Source organism: Drosophila subpulchrella, chromosome 3R (genome assembly GCF_014743375.2).
Source record: "Drosophila subpulchrella strain 33 F10 #4 breed RU33 chromosome 3R, RU_Dsub_v1.1 Primary Assembly, whole genome shotgun sequence".
Taxonomy (NCBI): Eukaryota; Metazoa; Arthropoda; class Insecta; order Diptera; family Drosophilidae; genus Drosophila; species Drosophila subpulchrella.
Genome location: NC_050609.1, coordinates 565,489 through 589,796, shown reverse-complemented (window position 1 = coordinate 589,796; position 24,308 = coordinate 565,489). Strand labels below are relative to the sequence as shown.

The 24,308-nt window shown below is 36.7% G+C and overlaps 1 protein-coding gene across 5 annotated transcripts in view; it reads left to right on the top strand.

Moving 5' to 3' along the window:
- Positions 1–24,308, top strand: part of LOC119559875 (maternal protein pumilio) — a 186,030-nt gene that overhangs the window by 25,014 nt on the left and 136,708 nt on the right. For all 5 annotated transcript variants that reach the window (XM_037873018.1, XM_037873009.1, XM_037873035.1 and 2 more), the window contains 2 exons: positions 1,265–1,559; positions 1,688–1,774. In XM_037873018.1, coding sequence (XP_037728946.1) covers positions 1,265–1,559; positions 1,688–1,774 — 382 coding nt within the window. The remainder of the gene's footprint in view (positions 1–1,264; positions 1,560–1,687; positions 1,775–24,308) is intronic.

Below are 24,308 nucleotides of genomic sequence, written 5' to 3'. Positions count from 1 at the left end.
CTTTTGCATACTTAATAGTAGATACGTTTTCTTTATAAGGGCATTGTTTGGAAAAATAAAACATTCCGACTTACAGCGTATATACCTACTCTTTTTAAACGTTTACAAGCAAAACATTTTGCATTTCAATCGGATTAATAGTATTTAATTTTATTGCTTTGGAAATTAGTTTTCTCAGTATTGCCTGAGATCGCTAAACTTTTGTTCTGCTGCCGCCGAGCTTGTTTCTTTGTAGTCACATGTATTGTTGCTAATGCGATGTGAATGACCTGACAATGAAATTATAGCTGGCAAATTAAATATACAGGCGCACATGCAACTATAGTTAGAAAGAAAAGGCATACAGTGTAAAGACTGGAGAGTAGTAAAAACAGTTGCAGAGTCATCGGCTGGAGAAGTGTGTGTTGGGTGCAGTGGGTTAAGAGCGATGAATGAATGGGAGCCACTGCTGTGCTGAGATAAATGCATTAATTAATTTAACAGCATGACTAACGCATATAACACAGTGGCAAACATTTCCAGTTTGAGCTAAAGTTTGGCTCGACGATTTTATTTGCATGCTAAGCGCCGCTCGTTAAATGAAACGTTGATTTTATGCTGATGCTGTGTTTTATTTATTGACTTTGCTCAGCTGCTCTGCTGACGTCATAAGTGACTATCGAACGAGTTTGCTGCTTAAGTCTTTTGTTTTTGCTCTCGTTTTTGGCAATTAGCTGCGAAACTGTGTTTCGATTTTAAATTAAAATCTCATAAATCGTTAAACTTTTCACATTTAATGCATTTAACTATTTTAGACACAGATAACTTTATTTTATTTTAATAGACAGGTAACTTGTGTGCCTTAATAGGACTAAACAATATGAGTTTACTTTTAGTTCATATACTAGGGTGTGTGTCTCTGATATGGGTTTTGTCATGACTAAGCGGTTGCTACAGTTGATGCCAAACTTCTATGACTTCAAAACTGTACACGTTACAATTGAAAACTGTAATGTTATTTAACATGCTGCTAAGGTCCTTTTGTGTTTTCAAACTATATGGAAATTAAATGTTAACTTTGAGAGCAACTGCGCAACATTTTTGTGGATTGTTATTTATTTTAAATTTGAACGAGCCTTGTTTATTTTTAAATATTATTAATATTTTGTACATAAAGGCCATAGAAACAAGTCTTATACATTAAATCCTAATCCCAATCCTTACCTTATTATCTTATAAAATATAAACTTGGCTTATAAAAATCTTATTTTCTATCTCATTATAGTCGCACCCCTGGTTCACGTCAGCCTTCTCCTGCTGAGGAGTCACTGCCACGCCCCCCGAATCTACTTTTCCCCCCACTGCCACCCCCCTTCAACCACATGCTCATGGACCATGGCCAGGGCATGGGTGGTGGCTTGGGAGGGGTCGTCGGATCTGGCAACGGGGTTGGAGGAGGGGGCGGCGGAGGCGGGGCGGGCGGAGCGTATGCGGCCCACCAGCAAATGGCCGCCCAAATGAGTCAGTTGCAGCCGCCGATGATGAACGGCGTTGGCGGCGGTATGCCAATGGCAGCACAGGTAAGATAATTAAGATTAATCTGGCTTATGAATTATGATATGATATAGAGAAACTAAATATTTAATTGTAGAAGAGAAAATAATACTTACCCATCGTTTAATATCTAATTTCTCATCTTACTTGACAGTCACCCATGATGAATCACCAGGCAGCTGGACCCAATCATATGGAATCTCCCGGAAATCTCTTGCAGCAGCAAAATTTTGATGTTCAGGTGAGTTGAGATGAATCCTACCGAAGAGTTTGTTATTGTTTCCATGGCCCCCAGAGTGACATTTTCATTGTGGTCTTGCAACCGAAAATTTGGGTCATGCTGGGGGTGGTCTGGGATTGGTGGGGGTGTAGGCAAAAGGAAGAAGGGAATGCCTGCCGCCGTATGTGGGAGCCACAGAAACTGCCTAATTTTGCACATCCGCCGGATGCTGCTGTTGCGTCCCCTGGTAGCCATTTCCGCCAGCCTTGCACAAAACACACTCCCAGTGGCACCGATCTCCATTTCCATTTCCATTTCCATTGCTCCACTTACCACCCACTTTGCGGTGGCCATCTCGTTGCATGCAATTTATTTCGAAACAAAACGGAAATCGGATTTATTAGCCACAAAATTGCTTTTAAGCTGGTGCTTCTGTGTACCAGTGGCTTTCAAACCGTCCACTGGTTAGGCTCGCTCCCAGTCACATTTCTGCGGTTACAGTGGGCTCTCGATAACAATTATATGACAATTGCTTTAAACATTTTTTTTTATCTTTCGAATTGAACATAAGTTTTTGTAGCGGTTCACTAACTGGAAAATCCGAGAAACTTTAATTGCATTTTATGAAAAAGGTGTCTAAAAGTATGTAAAAAATTATTCTAGAACTAGCAGTTCGATAGATTAATGCGACAAAATAAAGTTTTGTTCATTACCTCTTTGAAATTTCCAATTTGTAGAGATTTCAATAACATTTTGTAATAAAACAAGTATGCATATAATAAATATCATAGTTTTTATCGATGAGTACCCACTGTACCTTAGTCAATGTCATTTCTTTCTGTTGACTTCAGCTTTTTATCTAGCAAACAACCAACAGAATCAGAAACGCAGGCTTACTCCCTCGGCTTGCCAAATTGAAAATCAATATGCGTTGTTGCAGTTACCGATGCTATATCATACCCCCCCCCCCCCCCCCCCATGTCTTCCCCGATCCCTTTAACTGTTGGCCGCAAAGCAAATTGACATTTCCACACTTTAGTCGTCGTTGAGGCTGGGGCAATCTGCACTTCCGCTTTTTATCGCTCGCTCCACACATCCTGCCGGCATTTTTGTGTCGCTTTTGTCTTCTCTTCTGGCCAAAAGGCGGGGAGGAAAAGCGGAGCTGGAAAACTTTATCGTTGCTCTTTGTTGGCTTGTGTGTATTTTAAGTGAGCTGCCTGAAAGTATGCTGCGCAAAATTGCATCAAAGTGAAAAAGTTAACACACTGGCAGAAAATGTTGTTAAAGCAACAACAGCAAGAACAAAATGCATTAAACTATGACCCGATCGGGCGAAAGTAGCTGGAATGTCATTACGGATGAAAAACTAAAGCTTCTTGCGGCGAGAGAAAGGTGAAAGTTTAATGCACTTCCCGTGTTTTGCGAAAAAGTTGTGCATAAGCTCGTTCCAGGCTGAAAAGGATAATAGAAGGCAATAACATGGATTATTAGTTAATAATTAAATTTGTTTGCTTTGTATTATTTACTTTATTTAAATATGTGATTTCAATTTTGGGGGTGTTACAAAAATTATCAGGTGTCTAAAAGTATGCAGTGAGTACAGGATAGTCATCTTTCGAAACGAATTTATTGTACTTCTAAGTCCAAACTATATACCTATTCTAAAATATTTATAATATAAACAAAACATTGATTTTTTATTCATTCTTTAAAAAGTAGTTTTAATTTTTCTATTCGAATTGGTGAAAGCTTTTCCAATAGTAAAATAAAATTACACTTTCAGAGGTCAGTTAAAAGTGAAATGCCTTTGCCCTTTTATCGCCAGCTTTTAACACAGAGCGGAAAATAAAATTATAATCCCTGCGTATATGTGAAAGACCATAAAGAACGTTAATATATGTGTAATAATAATGATTATTATTATGTTCTCACATTCTCTCAGAAAGATAAAGCAACTCTCAGCACTGAAACCATAAATAAAGCCGAGGGAAACGGGGGACAAGGACCAAGCTGGAGGACAGATATGCATTTATTGGTTTCATGAGAAAGGCGAGCAATATGTTGCCGATAATGGATAGCGGATAATGCAAGGCATGCACTCAGGATTTTCCCCACGATTCCGAACCCTCCATTTTCGGTGGCTCTCGTGCATATTTCTTATTAAATTGGCGTTGATATTAACACCGAAAAGAAGGAAAGAAAAGAATCTTGACGAATCGCATGCAAAATAACGATGAAGACTGAATGAAAGGAGGTTTTCCTTTCTTTTTTTTTTGGGTTCGAAGGATGGCATTATGGCACCACATACAATGCAAGCGGTTTTTGACAATGGTTTATGCAATAAATATGAAGACGAATGGCTTGATGGTTTCGCTTGTTATGAGATTTTCAAGGAAAAATGAAATGTTGAAAATGAGGAAACGAAGTGAAAGTATATGTCATCACATATGAATGAAATATCAGTTATATTGCTCCTTTTTCATGGTTTTTGCTTTGCATTGTTGAGAATTTTCAACTCGTAAGCACTAATTCATAATAGTTTATAAATATTACAGAATTCCGCACATGCATTTTAGTTTCAAATGCTTTTTTTTTGCAATAATATGCATGAAGGCCAGTAGAAATAAAGGAAAATTCACATATGGTGTAACCACCCGTACAATGTCAGAATGTAGAAGACAAATGAACAGATTGCCATTGAAATGGCAAAGAAATCATTATTTATATGTAACATCAGGACTAGGAGGAAGAAAAGTCACCACAGACCAGAGAAAATGGGGTGGAAAAAGAAGGAAACTGCTTTGGCAAATCGTTGGAAATTATTGCAAACTGTTGCCAAAGAATCATCAATATAAATTTAAATGTGAACAATAACGTATTCGACAAATTAGTTGAGAGCAAATAAAGAAAAATGTAAAACTGGCCTAAAAGCGGAAAAGAAATAAGATAATGTAAACTGGAATAATAAAATAAAAACTATAAATTTAAGATAGGTATTTAAAGCACTAGGGATATATCTTGCTTCTTGAAAAAAATAAATTAAAATAAGCTAAACCAAATACTTTTCCTAGCCAAAAATCGGTTTTGTTTACTACTTCCTCTTTCTTTTTGTGACCTAAAATGTTTTAATGCGGAAAAGGTTTCCCTCTTGTTACGCTTACTTATATTATGGCAATTTTTTCGGCCAACACTTTTGGCTGCCGGCTGTCTAAGCCATGCTTCATTGGCTGCTTTTGTGTGTTAATCAGTCAGTTGGTGAGGCTTTTGTTGTCTTCAGAGGGGCTTAATCGGATGATTGTTTTCGCTCGCTTTTCCCTGCCTAATTCAACTTTGATCTGAAAGTCAATTTAATTGATTTCAAAAGTGTCGGATTAGTTTGTTTTCCCCTTGCTTCCGGTAATTAATCCACTGTACTTTATAAATCAGAAAGTTAAGGTAAAGATGATTGGAGCGGTCTTGTTTATGTACAAAATTTGAAATCAAAATATAATATAAATATTAAATGACTAAAAAGCTCCAAACCGAACACATGTCCAAATAAATAAATCATAAGAATGCAATAATAATTATGCCTACATTATGCAAATTCCAATAATACACTCAGAAAAAAAATCAAGTATTTCGTGCTTGAACCTAGTATTTTCGGTGTCAAAACTTCGCCAAGCATGGAAAATACAGAACGCGAGAACAAAATACTACTTTTGAGCACGAATTTTCAAGACCGAAAATACTAGATTTAAGAACCTTTCGGTCTTCAATCAAGTATGAATAATTCTTAAATCAAGTCATATTTGGACTAAAAACAAGAACGATTTAATAATAAAGTAAGAAATTTGCAGGCATGATTTAAGGACGAGTAATTCTTAAATCAATATATATATATATTTTGAAACTAAAATTAGTTTTTATTTTATGCTAGTAAGAGAAATAAGTATTGGAAACTGAAACGAAATAAACGAGATATATATAAATAATATTAATATTTTAAGTTTACTTACGACTTGCCGCTCACGGGCATTAACACTGTCTAATTTATGCGCCTTATATACTGAGTACTTTCAGAATAAGCAGTTGGGAATTATTAGAGTAGGCAGACACAAAAACTCCAAAATGTGCTCAATATGAGAATTTTTTGAGCACGAACGTTCTTAAATGTTAAGCATGCAATTTTTCTTAAATCAAGGCTGTTTGTACTTGTTTTTACCACTGTGTTTTTCCCTGAGTGTAGTTTTGTGTGTTTTCAAGTGTTTAATTTATGCATTCAAATTGAACAATCATTTTTATTTTATTTATTTTTTTTTTGTTAATAGTGTCATAGTTTTAGCTGAGCAGGCAAATGAGTTTTAACATATGCCATTAACAAATGAAAATGGTATTGCAACTTTCATTCTGCACAAATGCCAAATGCATTCCGCATTCAAATTCGTCGTGCATAATTTACACCCGTGAAAATTTGCATAAAAATGCATTTAAATCAATGGAAATGCAGCATCTGCTCTGCTCCTTTCCCCTCGCCTTCACCCCTTAATTCAACACCCCGCATTGTTCCTGGCATATATTAATTCAGCAATTAATTAAGCGTTAATTGGCACAAAAAGCATATAGCTCATTATGCATGTGTGTATGGCACTTAGTAAATTAATTTCCAATTGTCCATGGGCAGTGTTTCATTTTAATGCAGAGGCAGCCTGGTCACTTTTTGTTCAGCATATGCTTGTTGTGTTTGAAGTTTAAATGGGATTTGACTAGGTTTTGATGATTTGGGAAATAAATTCAATTAAATGCCATACAAGAGTGTTGAAAACGTGCATTTTGATTAGTTAAGCTCAAGTTTTGCAATTAGTTGCGCTCAAATGATACAAATTATAGAATATATCAGTTTAGTATATTTTAGTTGTGGATAGAGTGGTGATTAAAATAATTGTTGATAGAAGTACGTGTCTAAAGAGCTTATAGACTAAATTAGACTTGAAATAGAGGATGAGTTGTATAGTTATTGAGTTCTTTATCCTGAAGTTGCTTCTTAAATTCAAGTTGTATAATATTTGTGGGACTTCTTAGCTTCCTTGGCCGACCTTCCCTGATTGGCTTTAGTGTGGAAAGACTTTCCGGCTGCCATGGACAACGATAAATTGCTATCCCAACCCTAATATTCACCTCCTGTTATCAGGCGAACGCCATAATCAAGTGGTTGTTGTTTTTGGGTGGAGGGGGGGTAGAAAGTTGGAGGGAGATGGTGAAAAGTGTCATCCAATGCCGTCACTTGACATTTACCGCCAATAAAGCCCAATTAGCGGTTACCCCACGCCTCGGATACTCTGTCTTCGTAGTCTTCCCTTGAAGTTTGTGTGGACACGCAAATGCTAATTAGTAAGTGGCAAATAGTTCACATCGGCTAGAGAAGGAGACGGATGGATGGATGGATGGTTGGTTGGTTGGGTGGCTGTGGGTGTGGGTGTATCTAAGTGTAAAGTGCCTGGGCGTCGCAAATTTGGTAGCCGAGACATTAATTAAGCGACGCCCTGATGCATGCTTCACAGCGTATGCGCTTATCAGCCATGTCCTTGCAATTTACATCTCTTTAATGGATTTTCAGTCTAAGAAGTTTCCATAAAATTACAAAAACTAGAAGGATAATCTTGGATTTAAAATCCTAATATTAATCCCCTTTTCCAACAAATAATGGCAGAGAATTCAGTAAGTTTTTTTTAAATTATTTCAAAGTGGCTAAAAGCATGCAATAATTTATTTAAAAATCCGATTTTCTGCGTACTGCATCTTTTATGCAGAAGTGATTTAAAAATTCAAGTGATTTTCGTGGCGAGAGTTAAGATTACTTTACCCTTCAAAGCTAATCAACTTTTTTATCTGCTAATCTTATTTCAATGTCAAGAAAATATGCCTTCCAATCAATCAAATTGAAAAAAGTTCACTTTACCTTTTAACACTTCTTAACATTTAACTCAACCCTCACATTTGAGAACTTCAAAAAAGATGCGAAATGAACAAGTAATTCCTCAACGAATCCAATCCACCCCGAAATGGTGTAAGAAGAGTTTAGCAAATAATTTGCCTTTAATTAACATGCTGACATCATTAAGGAGATGGCAACAGTTTGTCAGATAGTCGAATCATTTGTCTTCACGCCCGCAGGAAATATCATCCCCAACTACCGAACCACCCACTGCTCCCATTTCAGCACCACCACCCACGGGAAATGCTATTGACAGACCAACCCACCTTTCCTTGGCCTTGATGTTTGTGAGTTGGTATATGTGTGGGCTAATTAAATAGAAAAATTAGAAAAACTACGTCGTAAATTTCAGTGCGCCGGGTACGTCGACTTCGTCGTCGTGTAATACAAAACCCAAAAGCGCACTTATCACACTCCAGGGGCGAAACGGGAAAATGCGCGGAGAAATCGGGGGGGAAAGCGCTGACAAAGAGCGATGGGGAAAATGGAGAATGGAGAACCTCAAACGCCAGAAACCCCACAAACCCTAGATACCCCACAAACCCTAGATACCCCAGAACCCACCCCCTGGCGGGTGTGAAATCATTTGACGACATTGCTCTCTGCATGACGCAATTAATCACATTAAGTTGGCCCGGCTGTGTTATTTATTTATTCGTGGCCAGACCGAACGGGCCAATTCGCCGTAGACTACGAACAATCGCTTGATTAGCTCATAAGTGCGCAGCTAAAGACATTGACCTCGATAAGGAATGGAATTACCACTGCAAATGGTACATATAAAAATGCTAATTTGCTAATTACATTCTGCTCGATATTGCATTGAAATTAGTTGGGAAATCGACATGGGGAATGAGTTTCACTGGAAAACAACTGTGACCTTAAGTTTCCCAACACAATAATTTAGATTTTCCTTATAAAACAATTTCAAGAGTTTTCAGTTCTCAAGAAATGACAATTACACCTTAGTTTGTGTAAAATCTTCCTTCAAAAAATTGTTTTTATGACGTAAGTGATGTCCTTTGATTTTTAAAGGGATAGTTGGGTATTAAAATGAATAATATAAGGAAAACATATATGAGTTATCGCATTATGTTAATTTCAATGCCAATTTCAAACACTTTTCAAGTGTTTAATGCATGCCTAATTTTAATGAAATATTTGTGTGGTTTTTGCATAATCAAAGAGACAAATGAATTTGTGGCATGTAATGTATACTGTCATAAAAAGTTTTTTTTTTATTAATATATTCATATGGTATTCGCTATAAAAATAACCGGATTATGTTATTGTTTGGGTAAATAGAATCTCATCAAAATGTGTTATTCAATTGTGGCTTGAAAATTAGATGAGGGATTGGCACACCACCAGTGCTTACGACTTCTAGGAGCTCACATTTCTAGCCACTTTTCCACCATTTTCCATCCCCCATAATAACCTTCGACCTTTGGCCGTAGTTTGTCAACTTTTAGTTGGTTACGTCTGGGGAGGTTTACAACAACTTTTTCATTAATAGTTAACAAGCTTCATAATTAACCAGCCAGACGGAGGAAAGTCGTCGGGCCAGTTCTTTTATACGCCCTTCTTTTCTTGGCCAACTTTCTAGATTTTTTTATTTGGTCATTCCTTCTTGAGGAATTATGTACTGATAAAGTTCTTTTGGACTTGGCTCTTCAGTTGTCCTGCGCCCTTTTGCAAGTCTGTCAATGACTTGTTGTTTGTTGTCTAGCTGTCGGAGCTGTCATGAGATTTCCTAAGATTTTGCGAGATCTCTTGAGCTATTCCCCCCAAAGCGTTTTCATGTCGCACCTTTCATTCACAGACAGTTTTTAAGCTGCCAAGGCGTTGCTCATTTTCCAGGCCACTTGTTTGCTTTTGGCCTTGCATTCATCTGCATTTTATTCCAGCTCCTTTGACAAGTTCCTTTGACTGTTGAATAAACCAGCAGGCGAAGGAGTATGTAATATTTAAGGTTTCATTTGGGGGCAAACCATAAATTTAAATTGGCTCATTAGCAAGGGGTTAACCACGAATACCCCAAAGCATAGTACTACCCTTAACCAAATTTGCCCTGCTTTCTTAGCTGGATTTTCAACTATTTTACAGGCCACCCTTTGCTGCTTTGCTCTGCCATTTTGTCTAGCTCATTTGAGTTTTGTTGGTCAGAAGGCTTAACTAAACTAAAAGCATGTAAAGTACTGGCACAACCAAATACATAAAAAAAGAAGTGGGCAAGAAAACCACATGCAGACACTTTATTCATTTTCGTAGGGGTATGGGTATAAAATGGGAAATGGCTTTGTCTGCTAAGTGAGTGTGTGTTGAAAAGTTTTTCATTGAATTTTATATGGCAGAGAGCGGGGATAGCTAGCCAGCCACATACCGAAACTCACACAGTGGGCGAAGACATCGAGTTGATAAAATGTTGACAGTTTTGGGTTAGTTGTCGAAGCCTTTGAGTGGAGGATAGCTGGGGGATAGTGGAGGGTATTGTAATTGATAGAGTGTATGGGTTCTTAAAGTTATTTGGCTAGCTATTAAAGTTATTTCGAAGTTTCAACTCTAGCCAGTTAAGCTGAAGTATTGAACAGTTGTAAGGTGAGTGAAAGGTGTCTAAAACTATGCAACAATATAAGTAAAGCTAAAGTATTGAATAGTTGTAGGGTAAATATGAGAGGTGTCTAAAAGTATGCAACAACTATTCATTTCGAAGCAAAATGCCCTTTATCGTTGCATACTTTTAGACACCTTTAAAAGTGAGTTCACTCCCTATATCTATTAGGTATTTATATTTTTTCTTTTTATTGTACAGTGTTTTTGTCGGCCATCGAAAATGTGTAATTTAAAACCTACTATTAACCCAATTTTCAATTTCCAAACGCACACAATCACTATCAAAACAGGGCAATCAGAAAATAATTGTGCCACGCTTTGCAACAATCACGCCAAAACCTAATTGCGTAGTTCTGAGTCGTGTGTTTTCCAACGTCGCCATATTCTAAATAATTAATGCGCAGCGCCGTGCAATCAACATCAGTTGGAGTTGTCAAGTGACTTCATTTCGGTGCTCAACGGCCCGTGTGGGTTGTAGATGGAAAATGCTTTTCACGCGGGCAAGGATAGTGAAAATGGCGGCAAACAAACTGACGACACAGCAAAGTCATAGATTTCCCAACGATCAACCTGTTTTCTGTTCCTGTTTCGAAGGTTCAGGCACATTTAGCAGGGCAGCCACCTTTTCTCTCATCCACAAATCTACATGTCTATATGTGTGTACGTATTTATATATTCCAATTCAGTGCACTTTAATGGTTCTGTTCAGACCACCCAGCTTTTGTGGAAAAAAAGTGGGGGGGTTTCGCTGGTGTCGCGGTGTGCAATTTAAATATATACCTCCTTGATATTATATTTCTGCGGGCCAACCAACCAGCGACAAATCCCATCACTCCCCCACTATAAGCCTTGCATGTCACACGCAAACTTTATCGTTTTTTTTTTGTATCCTTTGCTGTCTATAACTCCGTGCTCTATATTTACGCTACATTTAGTCGGAAGTTTCCCGCTTCTGTCTGTTGCTTTTCCATGCGTTTTGCTGATGGCTAAGTTTTCCTTTGTCTATGGGGGGGAAAGTTTATAATAGGTGCCTGATTGATAGAAAATATATATATAAGACTGTACTTTCTAAAATATTCTTGAAATATTAACTAAAGAAAGTAAGCAAATAAGAAAGTAATCACTCAAACTAAAGGGTATTATCCCTGCTCTGTTAACCTTAGTGTTTTATTTCATTCCATCAATTTTTTCGTCTTTTGTCAACTAATTTGGCCGCATGTTCGAGTAGAACAAAAACAAAACAAGTAATATATGAAAGTTCATTTTCATGTTCACAAAAAATTGATGTTTAATGGCTTCTTTATTGGTTTTCTTTTTCAACCTCCATTGGCGTGCGAAAAGAGTCAAAGTTTGATGATTTTATAGCGTTAAGCTATTAACGATTGTAATCTATATCCATTCAGAATGGCTTTTATATAACACGCCATCTTTCTTGCAGTCAGGAAAATCATTTGGCTAGGTTTTGTCACGTGTGGAAAGTGATTTTTACGATTTCGTGAATCATTGAACTTGATTTTATGGCATAACAATGTCTTGCCTATGGTTTTTATGCATATTTCCACACCCAAAGTTACTTGACTAACCTAAGTCAATGGGTTCGACTTCCCCCATCGATTTCCTTTTTCTTTTTTTTTTAGTTGTGATTTGTAGTTGCAGCGATTCGCTCTATTGGGCCGTAAAATGCTGGCGCAACTGCAGTTGCCTTACATAATCATTTAGAGGCTACTTAAGACAATTTAATGCACTTTTTGTTTCTTTGCTATTACGTATTCTGTTAGTTTTTTCCAATTAGTTTTATGAAAAAGCATAATTAAAAGTGAGCACTCAAAGGCCTGCAAAAGTAAAGCCGAGTTTTGGACGTTTTCAAGGTTTTACGCTGAAATTAATTAACGCTACAAATACGAATGGACTGGTAGTCTTTTGTGGGCTTTTGTATTTGGAAAACCAACGTCATAATCGTCATGATCATTATCCCGATTATTATCGTAATGTTCGTGATGCTTAAGCTAAGCTTTTCAAAGAGCCGGCTAATTTACACACATTCAACTTGTAATCCCCGGCATAATCACAGAGATGAAGTGAGAAGGTTGGGTCGCGGGCTCTGTGCATCTCATTAAGGATAAAGAGCAGGATGTCGTGGTCTCGCGAGTGTGTGTAGCTGTGGTTGCATCCTTTTCGGGGACACTGAGCCAATGAGCACAATGAGCTCATTACGACACTGAGGGGAAAAAATAATTAGAAAATTGTATATTTAAAATATATTTTATTGCTGAAAATAACATTTTAAAAGAATAAATTCACAATTTACTTAGAATATCTATAATAAAAAGCATTTGTAGCCATAGAAATCACTTGTTTTGATTTAGATTATAACCATCTCTGAAAGTGTGCTTTTATATAAGTCGAATGCCTAACTTCGCTGAATGACTTTCGAACGAAGATGTTCTTATTTTTATTGCATACTTTTAGACACCCTTCAAAGCGCTTTAAAATCTTGAAGGATTTTCTGTGAATATTTATCAAAACATTTTTTTTTCTCTCTGTGCAGGCGCCTAGAATATTTGAGTGCATAGAATGGGCTGCAACCCAAAACAGTTTTACGGTCCTTTGTTTTCGATAAAATGTCATCCGCGTCACATTTCTATTGGTTCGCCGGGTGCGACGACAGGACCTTTTGTTGCCATTTCTTTGGCCATAATGAGAGTGCGTCTTCAAAATGCCGTTCTGAATGCCATGCCGTCGCCGGGGTCTCTTAACTTGGCTCAAAGGAGCCGGATTGAGTGCAGCAGCAGCAGCAGCAGCTGTCATTTCAGCTGTCATTGTGTGACATCTTCATCAGCCTCGTCGTTTTCGCCCGCATTCGCTTAGTCTTTCACTCTTTTGATAGACGTTTGTCAATCAAAATTATGTGCTGGCTTTCCTCTTTCTAGCTCAACATTTCCTCTCTAGACCATTGTTTGCTTTTCGGTTTTGTCACTTTAGTTTGGCTTCCTAATGCATCATTCTCAATTGGCATTTGGAGTGGGTGTCTCGGGGATGAAAGCTTGCCTTTATTCTTACTTAAACTAAACTATAACATGATTTAATCTTTAAAATTTAGTTCCTTCGTCGTTCTTAAATAATATTATTTACCCGAGTTCGAGTTAAACTCTTCATTTTCCAAACACAAACCGCAATCTCTTAAAGTCCCCCAGTAAGCTTGATCTTTTGCCTTTGTCCTCGCCGCCGTCGCCTGTGGTTCAAATTATGTATTATTCAAATATCCATGACAATGCCGTCCACAAATTTTGGTTATGAACCGTTTGGGAAGTTTATCAAACTCAAACTCAAACTCAATTTGTGCCAACACCTTTTCTCGGCTCTCGAACGTCTGGATTTTGCCCCAAATTGTATGCAATGCCATGCTCAGCTGCCTTACGACATAATTACATTTTAATTCCAAAGACAACAAGAGCAAATAATATGGTGAAACTAACCAAGAACAACAAGAACAACATCAACAGCAAGAATGAATTTTGAAGTTTATCCGAAAGTTTGCACTCATGAGGTCTCTTCCGGTTGGCTGAGTAGAATCTGCATGAATTATAATTATGTTTTTCATTAAAATTCACCTTGATGCTGAACAAGTTTCGTCGCGATTTTCAACTTTTCGAGTAAACTTTTTGCCTCGTGGGTGTGTGAGTGCCATTGTGTCGTCTAGCGGCTGTGCTCTTTTGTTGTTTACATATTTGATTTACGTTTTTAATGAGCTTGCAATTTCTAAAATAAAGTGGATATAGAATCATAAATTTTCCTTGGTAAATTCTAGAATTTTTAATTAAATGTTGATGATAATGTGTAGATGGTGAAGTGCGAAAAGCAATTGAATGAGTAAGAATTGGTGGGGGAGTGGTTGCACATCACATCCCCCAGTCAGGTGAGACATTCATTAGCCAAAGGACAAAGTTTGCCTTACAAACTACAATTTAATTTAACTTTGGATATTCTTTGTTCTCCCACTCGACTTGTCCCGTGCCTTTCTCTTCTCTTCAGTGCCATATCATTTGGAGTTGGCTATAGAGAGTTAGTTCTACATTCTCCATTTCTTCTCCAAAGTTAGCTGCATTCCTGAACGCACTGCCAATGTCATCTTATTCTGTCATTCATTTTGATGTTTTCTGTATATTTTTGTACTCCATTTCTGTTTTTTTTTTGTTTATCCAACTTCAACGGAAAATAAAGTTTGTTCAACTTTTGGTGTATTCTGTTTGGATTTCAGCAGGCATTGAAATGAAAGATATCAGATCGAGATATGATGCCAGATTGTCATAAAAAAGTTAATTAAATCGATTTATTGTTTATCAATCAAAATACTTGGTTTTTAAGGTAAAGTGTTTTGGGAGTTGAATTCACTTCTTTAATACGGTTAACCCGCTATCTTAAAATAAAGTAATATAGCTAGACATTTACGAGAAAATGAAATGTCAATGATTTGCAATTAAATTAAGATAGTAAATATGAAATTATGAATGGGGAAGGGGAACTGGAAAACTGTATTCATGAATTTCAATGGCAAGCAATTTTCCTTCGCTGACTTTCTTCTGACAGCTTGTTGTTTACTTACACGTTCATTCTATTTAATATTATGCACATGTTTCATTTATGAAATGCAAAAGTTGCAGCTTTATGCGAATATGACGTCCCAGTTTTTTTTTACACAGTTTTTCCAATTCTCTTACTACTTAAGGGCTCTTCTTATTTTTATAAAGTATTTTTATCCTAAAGTGTGTTTGTGTTAATTATTGCAAAAGGATTGCCTACTTAAAAAAAATACTTATATGATAAAACTAGACATATTTTTCAATTCTCTATTAGGGCATCCCTCAGTCTCCAGTTTCGCTTCCATTTGTGTGTTGCATTTTTTATGGGATGCCTTGGGAAAAGTTTGTCATGAGTTTTTCTCTATTTTCGCTGCCATGTCAGGGAGAGAAGCCCACAGTTGAAGTAGTAGCAGCAGCAGCTGGGAGCAGAAAATTATTCTAATTATGCAAGTAGTATCTGAAGCAGCTGCCTGACAAATACAAATTATACGGGCAAAAGGTCTTGTAGTTGTATAAGATGATTCTGGATGCATAAAACTAAAGTTAAACAGATGCCAAAAGACGTTAGGTAACCAGTTTGACTTGAAACTAAGTATTTTTAAAATTTTTAAAAATATGTTGTTCCCATAAAATATTCCTATTTCCTACAGTATATTGCGGTCAACATAAAAGTTCGAAAAATGTTCTCCTTCAGTGGCTAATTGTGTTAATTATTGTATTTACTCTTCCTTTTAGTGCAATTACCCTCACTACTTTTCCCGGAATTTTCCGTCCTCTTTGTATCTGGACTTTGTTAGTGAGCTACAATGTTGGATTTAATGCACTTGTCTTTGACAATGACTAACGGGTTACTTTGTTATGCCTTCACCGAGGAGGATGAAACCCTCCATTCCCAACTACCCACGTCCATTACCCTGTGTATGTTTGCTTCGTGAAGCTGCAATAATGCCCCTTTAATAATTCTCAGTCATTTGGAAAATAACAGTACAAAGCCGTGACCATATCTCTGGCAGCAAACAACCTCAACTGGCCGGCCAGCCTTCATTTCCTCCGTCCTTTGGACCCTACCATTTCTGTATCCCCTTTCTCCAGCTTTTATGGAGCTCTATCTCCCAGTTGCACCTCGTTGTTGGGCTTTACTTGTTGTTAGCGCCTCAGTTGTTGGCCCTCACCACTGCTGACCCTTTGCTACCTCTTCCTTCTTTGAGCTCCTCCCAATTCATGTCGAACACGAAAATTTGTGTTGCATGTCCTTTTTTCGCTTTACCTCCCGTCCTTCCTTATTTCTGGCCATGTTTTTTTTTGGCCCGTGTCCCTCTGGCCACATTTTAAGCTGCTGCAGCTTGTTTTCACTGTTGCATTTTATTTTACATTTTTATTTTCGCTTTCCGGCTCGTTGCTCTGTTTTTTCATGTCCTACGCCCACGTCCTACTGTCCCTATCTACTCTGCCAATTTTATACTTAGCCATGTGATTTAACTAAGTAGACCTCTGGGTCATGGGGTTTGACTTTATCATTATGCAGCTGTTGATAGTAGAACAATAATTCCATTTCTAACTTAAATCATTTTCTTTTCTTGCAGGTGAGTTGTACGTTATTTTGAGGTGATGTGACGTGTGCTATGCTCCTTAAATGGGGTATGTTATAATGAATATGTTGTCATTCTTGAAGGCTAAATACGAAGTGGATTAGGCAAAGTATACAATTTAAACATGTTTATTATTATCACAGATTTTAATTATTGTGAGACATCAAAGTAATTAAAATACCCAAGTGCAGTCGAGTTTGTGGCAAGTGACCAACAGATGCCACAAACTATGCTACAGTTTTTGCCAAGCCAATTTATTTCACCCCATCCACTATTTTTAATGTTCAAAGGAGGCAAGAAGCTAATTAAGTTAAACAACAATCAAGGCAGCCATCCTGTTTTGAGTTTGGGTAACGAAGGCGGCTGCATTTTCATGCTTGCTTGGGGGGCACAGGAGGCGTATGCGTAATATGATTTACAGCACATCAAATGTGATTATCAGGAGCAGAATTTACTCCCCAAAGGCAGTTCACTGTAGTTCCAGTTGTTGCACTATCCTGCCTGTGTGTCTGTTGCAAGTTGGCTTAATTTAATTTCCATTGTGCAGTGCAAGGACCAAGACGAAGGCCTCGCTGCCTTCCCTTTACACGCTATTTTTGCTGCTAAGTGAAAACATAATTAATTGAATTATATTTTCTATTAGCCCCATGCCACTGTTGTTGTTTACTTTGCCACTTGACACTTGGTCCCTTTATCAGCTTATATGTATCTTTATATATATATCTATATATATATATGTACGTATTTATTTGCCTTTGATTCGTTCGATTGTGTGCTGTCGGTTTCTGACTTTAGCCACAAATTAACTGTATTTTTGGTAAATTTTCCATTTGAATTCACAATTGTGCAATTAACTGCAATTGCTCGAAAATACTTGAAATTTCTGTATCAGTTAGGCGAGTGTGTTTATTATTTTCGTGGAGTGGGAGGGCAACTTGTTGCAAATACAAAAACATTTCTCAAAAGAATTTCTACACTTTTGTAGTGTGTAGACTTTCCCCTATTTTTTGACGCATGCGTTTGAAATTCAAAGGACACGAGAGTAAATGTTACCGATTTATAAGAGCAAGTGCCGGTTTGGAATGACGTAATATTATTCTATATAAGGGAAAAGCAAAAAAAAAATCTAAAACATTAACCTTTATTAAATACAACAAAAGTTTATACATTTAAGTGCCATCAAAATTGAATTTTTAGGCTTTATTCGTAACTTTTCCAACTAATTCTTATATATTTTGCAGCTTGATTCAACAGTTAAACTCTACATATACATAGTTCTTGTTAAAAACAGTGGAGACTTTTCTCTTTACTTCTTAGCCACTAGAAAAGTTAAGAGAAGCTAATCCTTTATTTTTGTCCACATAGTAATAGATTTTTTTTTGCGCTTTCGATTTCAGCTTTTGTCATAAAAAATGTGTGGCATTATCCCTATCCTTTCCTGTCACTCAATCACATAAGTCATTCAGTCAGTCAGTGAGTGTGAAATTCAAGCTTTCACTATTTGAAAGGGTGAATATCAGAATGAAAAATCGAAATAAATAAAAAACGTGTCATGTTTTTTAGCTGACATTTTCCGACCATTGGTCATTGAAGTAATTTAATTAAGTTTCAGCGAATCACTGAGTTATTAAAAAATAACGTTTTTATGGGGTTTTATCCCCACCATTTGTCATTAATTTTTTATAAGCATTAACCATTAAGTATAAAGTAAAGTATTTATGTTTAAATTGAGTTTGTTTTTATAGGGAAATTAAAAAAAAAATTAATTAAAATCTTATTTTAACACTTTAAAAACCATAGATTTCATTTTTTGTTATATCCAAAGTAAATACTTCCACGAAAAAATTAGTAAATTAATCTACTTATTAAAGCGTTCACTTTATTAAATAACACAATTTAGTTAAGTGTTTACACTTCCTTTATTTTTATTTGATTGTTTTTATTAATGCTAGATTCCATTAAAAAATTCAGCTATTGCTACCTATTAGCCTTGGGGGCGGCACTTTCCACCAAAATGAACAAACAATTTTGGACCGATAGGAAAACGCTGGAGGACCAAGTGTTCTCAGTAGCCAAATAAAAATCATGATAAATCAACAGAAAACTCTGAAGATGAACAAATACAAACAAAGTCGAAACCGCAAGCAGCTAAATGATTGAAAAAAAAATAAGTGTGGACCCGGGAAAACAGAGGGAAGTGGAAAAAAGGAGGCAAATGGCAAACAGGAAAAGCGACATTTGCTTTTGTTACTACAACATTTGGCCAAAGCCCCCAAGCGCGAGCAAACAACAAGGAAGTTGAGTGAGTTAGAAAATGGGCAATGGGGTTTTTTCTTTCAACAAATAAGAGGGGAAGCCAAAAACCGAAGCTGAGAGATTTTTGAAAGATATGCCCAGCGAAGAAAAAAAAATTACAGGACCTGCGAAAGGACTAACAAAACGCTTCGCAATTTGCGGACAAGCGAACAATTTGTAAATGTAAACAATGACAGTCAAGTGCCGGAATCAAGAGGGAAATGGAGAAGGAACTGAAGGAGAAAGCCGAAAGATTGAAGAAAAGGACTTCTGTCCGGCTACCGATAAGGAAAAGCGCAGATGGAAAAGTAAAGGGAAACAGGGGAAATGTGCTACAGAAAATAAAAGTTAAGCGCAAAAACGATTAAAAACTCGATTGTCCAACCAAATAAAACAAAAAAAAAAACTAGAAAAACAATTATTAAAATGAGAATAAAATAAATTTAATAAACATTTTAGAGAAAAAATTATAAATCACACAAGCATTAGTTTCTAAACAAATGATACAACTTAAAGAAAAATATTTGCAGAGTGTGTAAAAGTTATCTTGAAAGTGAAAAATGTCACAACAAAAAAAGACGAAGTCGAAAAGTCTTCGATTCATCGAATGACAAATTGTAATTGAAACGCTGCCCAGACTTGAGCTTTCTTTTCTTTTTTCTTTTTCGAATTTCGTTTCTTTTCTTTGATTCTTTTGTTTTTGCTGGAAACACAACCCTGCGACCTTTCAACCCGCCCATTGTTTTCATTATGATTTCTATTGGTTGAATGGTTGGTTGGCGGAATGGGAAGGCGTGGCATATTGCCATTAAATGAAGTGTGGTCTAAACGTATTGATTTCATATTTGATTTTTATTTAATAGCGAGAAATTGAGTTTTTGGATGGATGAGCCTGAAAAACAAAAGGAAAAGCAACAAATGTTTGATTTATTCGAAAGATAGGAGAGAAATAGCAGTCACGAAAAGCAAATGGTTGAATTTTGAAGATTGTTAAAGGAATGAATTATTTATGCTTGATAAGGGTAAGATGTACGTATGTACAAGGTTTTTTCTTTACTTTAAGTATTAAATATAGTAAATCAAAAAAAAAAAATCGATGAAGATTTTGCAACTCAATATTTAAGAAGCTAAAAAAGTTTCTTCTTATATTTGCAAGTTTATCTTGAAGGACCATCAATCAGATCTCCTCCTACTGCCCCGCATTATTTCCTCCATCGATGTCAACTTCCCTTATGCCATTTACTAAAAAGAAATTTATTTGCCCATCATTTTATTTGCATTGCCGGCTTTATGGCCTGTTGCTGACTTGGCCCGAACAATCAATCAAATTGTCTTCCACAGAAGAGGATGATCAGTCGGACTTATTGGCCCAGTCCTCACGGATTCCTTGTTTTTTTTTCTCCTTTTTTCCTTTTACTCCCTGCAACATTAAATCATTCTCTATCATTTCCGGATTTTGTACGCCGGCTTGTGTGTTTGTCAACTCCATTCCCCGGACATTTTGTGCAGTTTTAATTTCACTTGAATGGGGTTTTTATTCTTTCTCCATTTCTCCAACGCTCCCTTTTGTTGGAGGGCATTAAGAGGAAGTGGCGCTTAGTAGTGTGGCGTGTAGGAAACAGGAAATGCCAAGCCATTGAGCAGCCCGCCAGCCAGGCTTTCCTCATTTTCCTCCATTTTCCACCTCCTCCCATCGAAGTGCATTGAATGGGATGGAAATTGTTCAAGTTGAGAGAGGAAACAACTCCTCGGTTTGCTTAATTGAGTTGCCATTATGTTGCTACAGGGAGCAGGTGCCAATGAAGTTGAGGGAATGCCTTTCTGTTGCTGCTGCTGTTGCTGGCTGGGAATCCCCATCCCTAGCCACTGAAAACTTTCATTTTAAATGCCATTTTAGCTTCTTTTCAACCCATTTTCTTTCCAGTTGCAATGCTTCAATTATTCTCCCCATTCACTTGAAGCATTGGCTTACTTAACTGCAATTGAATTTTGTTGGGGCTTTTCTGTGGCTGTTAAACGAAGCTATTTGCTTTTTGTGGAGATTTAAAGCACGGTGTCCTTGCTTCGATTCTTGGTTATATTTAACCGGTTTTAAGTACTTTCAGTTCATTGGGCATTCGTAAAATCGAAGCTGAAAATTGTTTTTAAATTTTAAAAATATAGATTTTCAATAGGAGTTTTTACAATCTGTAACTTAAACTGTAAGTCGATTAAAGTTAGACCATATAATACCATTAAGCCATTGTTTTGCACAACAATTAGCTTGCACAGCTTAGTCAAAAAGAATCTTAAGGTCGGCTCTAGCTTATGGGAAAAACTTCTCGAATTATCTTACAACAAATGTGTTTATAAATTCGCTATCAAGTTACCAACTTCAAAGTAGCTTAAGCTGCCTCCAGGTGGAGCTACATCTTCGCCTTTCTTAACCCATCGAAAAGCAAGGGAAACTTTACATCTATGGCATCTGCACCTGCTTCTTCGCCCGGTTATATCCCCGCCCACTTTTCCGCACCCGTTTTTCCCTCGGCACATGCATGTTAACCTTCAATCTTTTGACATGCCAGGCAGAAGAAGCAAAGTAAAGCAAAGCTCAAAGTAAAATAATACTTACAAGGAAGCGCATTGCTCATACGCCATGAGGATCCGACTAGGATCCTTGCTGCTTCTCCATCCACCACCATCTTCCAGTTTTCCCCACCACCGCATTATGGAGCAGTAATATAAATGTTTATATTCTTGTATTGCGGTTATTATTAAAAACTTTTACTACACCCAACGCGCGGGAAACTGAAACTGAAAACGCAAACCTCCGGCCAACTTTCACAGCAATATCTTTCTTTTCTTTGGCGATGGAAGAGAGGTGGGCGGTGTGTGTGTGTGTATAAGTTTGTTTGCTCTGCACTTAAGTGGCTCACAGGAAGATGTTTCCATGGGATGGCGATGGCGATGGCTCCCTTACAGCAAACTTTTGTGTGGTGGCCAAGCAAAGCCAAAGTGTTTCGCTGTGTGTTCCACTATTAAAAACTTTTCATCTGTAAAAAAAAAAAATATAAAATAATAAACAACCAGAGCGAAAGATACAGTGTAGCAGCTTCATTCGATTGCTAAATTGGATTTGTCGACGTTGTGGAACTTTAATAAGCCCTCCTGGTCGCAGGTGAAGTTTGAGCCCTATAAATGCATTAAGAAAATGAAAATAAACAAATCTTAACAATTCTTTGTCTTACAATTATGAATAAAGTTTGAGCCCTCGTCACAACATCCCAAGTCCTTTGACATTTGTCTTGATGGGCAAAAACCAAAGATGATGTGAAAATGAGTGGATTTCAGTTGGGACGTAAAGGGTCTCTAGTTTTTAGAGTGTGATCCCTTTTCTGTCTTTCTGGTGATTGCACATACAAAAGCTGGGCTAAAACCATTTAAGTCTTTTTGTGTTGCGGTTTCCTCTACTTCACGATGGATTTTCGTTGAGATTTTCGAGCCCATTTCACCACGTTCCATGTCTGTCTGTTGGGCTTCTTGTTTAATGAAGTTGTTTGGCTAAAGTTTATACCATGCCCACGAATCTTACCTCCTCAACCCTTTTAAAACCTTTGCCCATTCATTCGGTTTTTGTGCGTCTAATAAAGCATGTCGACACAGTGGATTTAATCCATTGATAAAATAGATTTTAGTTGCTTGATTAGGCTGGCTTTACATTGATTTACATAAGAGCACTTATGTTTTGAAAAAATATTTGTAGTTAGGTAGCTCTATATCAACGTAGGGTCAAAAATAGTAATATTTAATATTTAAATTTTAACTACGTTTTCTTACTGTCATGTAGGTTTATGCTAAGAGCTGATTTTGCCCAATTAATTGCCAATTTGAGTAACATTTAAATTCATAATTACTTATTAAATATTACTCAAATATCAGAATGTTAGGATACCTATTTCTCCTCATTGCCCACCCAATCTTCGATTAAGAGTTGGGAGAATTTTGTGAAAACAATTTCATCGCCCAAATGAAAGTAATCCCAAAGCAGCGTTTCCTCTTCTCGACTCGCTTGTTCGATAATATCTTAATTCCATTGTTGGATTGTAGGGAACTGTTAACCATTCATGGGGCCATCCTTTGGGTAATGAATGTGGCATGCATCAATAAATGAGTGAATGAAGGACCCAGAAGATGCGTGGAGCTATTGTTGTTAATCCTTTGTGTGAACTGGAGCTTACAACTCATTATTGCAACGCTTGTCTGTTGGTGTATATTTCCATTTTCCCGCCCAACCCACAAAAGTTTTAGTTTCCCCGACAAGTTTTCCATGACTAAAACCTTTTTCGGCAGAGGGTAGGCAAAACTTTGGATCGGTTTGCTTTTGTTTTCCATTTAACGCTTTAATTACCACGATGAATACTTTACGAACCGCGTGTTGAAATTCATTGACAGGCAATGTTGCAGCACACAGGGACTTTCCCCTGGACGACGATGGGAAGGCTGTTTGTTTAATAAACTGCAGCCGGTTTATTAAAAAATTGTAATATAATTAATAATTTATGTATGTTCGCTGGTCGATTGAAACGGCCACTGTGTGTGTACGTATGCGAATTAATGTGGCTCATTTGGGTATTCGATTTAATTAACATTGAAATATTTTTTTGTGATATATTGCAATGGGAAAAAACGGTTAAAAATTGTATGGAAAATGAGAGCATTTTATATATTGGATATTAAATGAGTCATTCGTGTGAAAAAGCGATTGGTTAATTACATTTTAAGCTTTCAGCCTGTAGTCTTTGGAGAAAGGAAAAATAAAAAATATATATTTCAAAGTATACGAAAACTTAAATGTAATATTGCAAATGTTACAACGAAATATTATTTTATTTAATATCCCGAGGACTGATCTCTTGGTTTCATTTTGAATTCAAAGTATTTTTAAGAGCTCGAATGGCATTCGGTCTTTGTAATTAAATTCGTTGCTGCATTTTATTTGTCGCACAAATACCGAGAATATTAAATATCATTAAAACGAAAGGTGTTGACAGGCCTCAGATACCTTGAATTGCATTTGCCCGCGATTTAATTAAATTTCGATTGTTCTTTATTTTTCATTTGAGTGAGTTGAAAATTATTTGGTTGCAGAATTTTCCAGTTACAAACCGATTGAATTATTTGTGTGCCTCAACGATACATTTAATATTCATTGATGCCTGCAAAATAATTATTATGTGCTCTCATAATTTATGCAGATTTTGGAAATGATTTTAGCAACTTGTTAAATAATATATACATTTTTATTAAATTACTCGATAGGAGGTGATTTGTCCATCTGTTTGATGATTTTATATCAAATTGTAATTAAAAGGAAACACATAATCTTCGTATTATCACTTTAATGACACTTTAAAGCGTTCTCAACTCTCAGGAGGGAAATATCAGACTGCTACAGCACTTTTGTAACAAGAATTTCAATCAAATTCCATCTTATATGATTAGGCATTCAAAATGTCCTTTGTCTT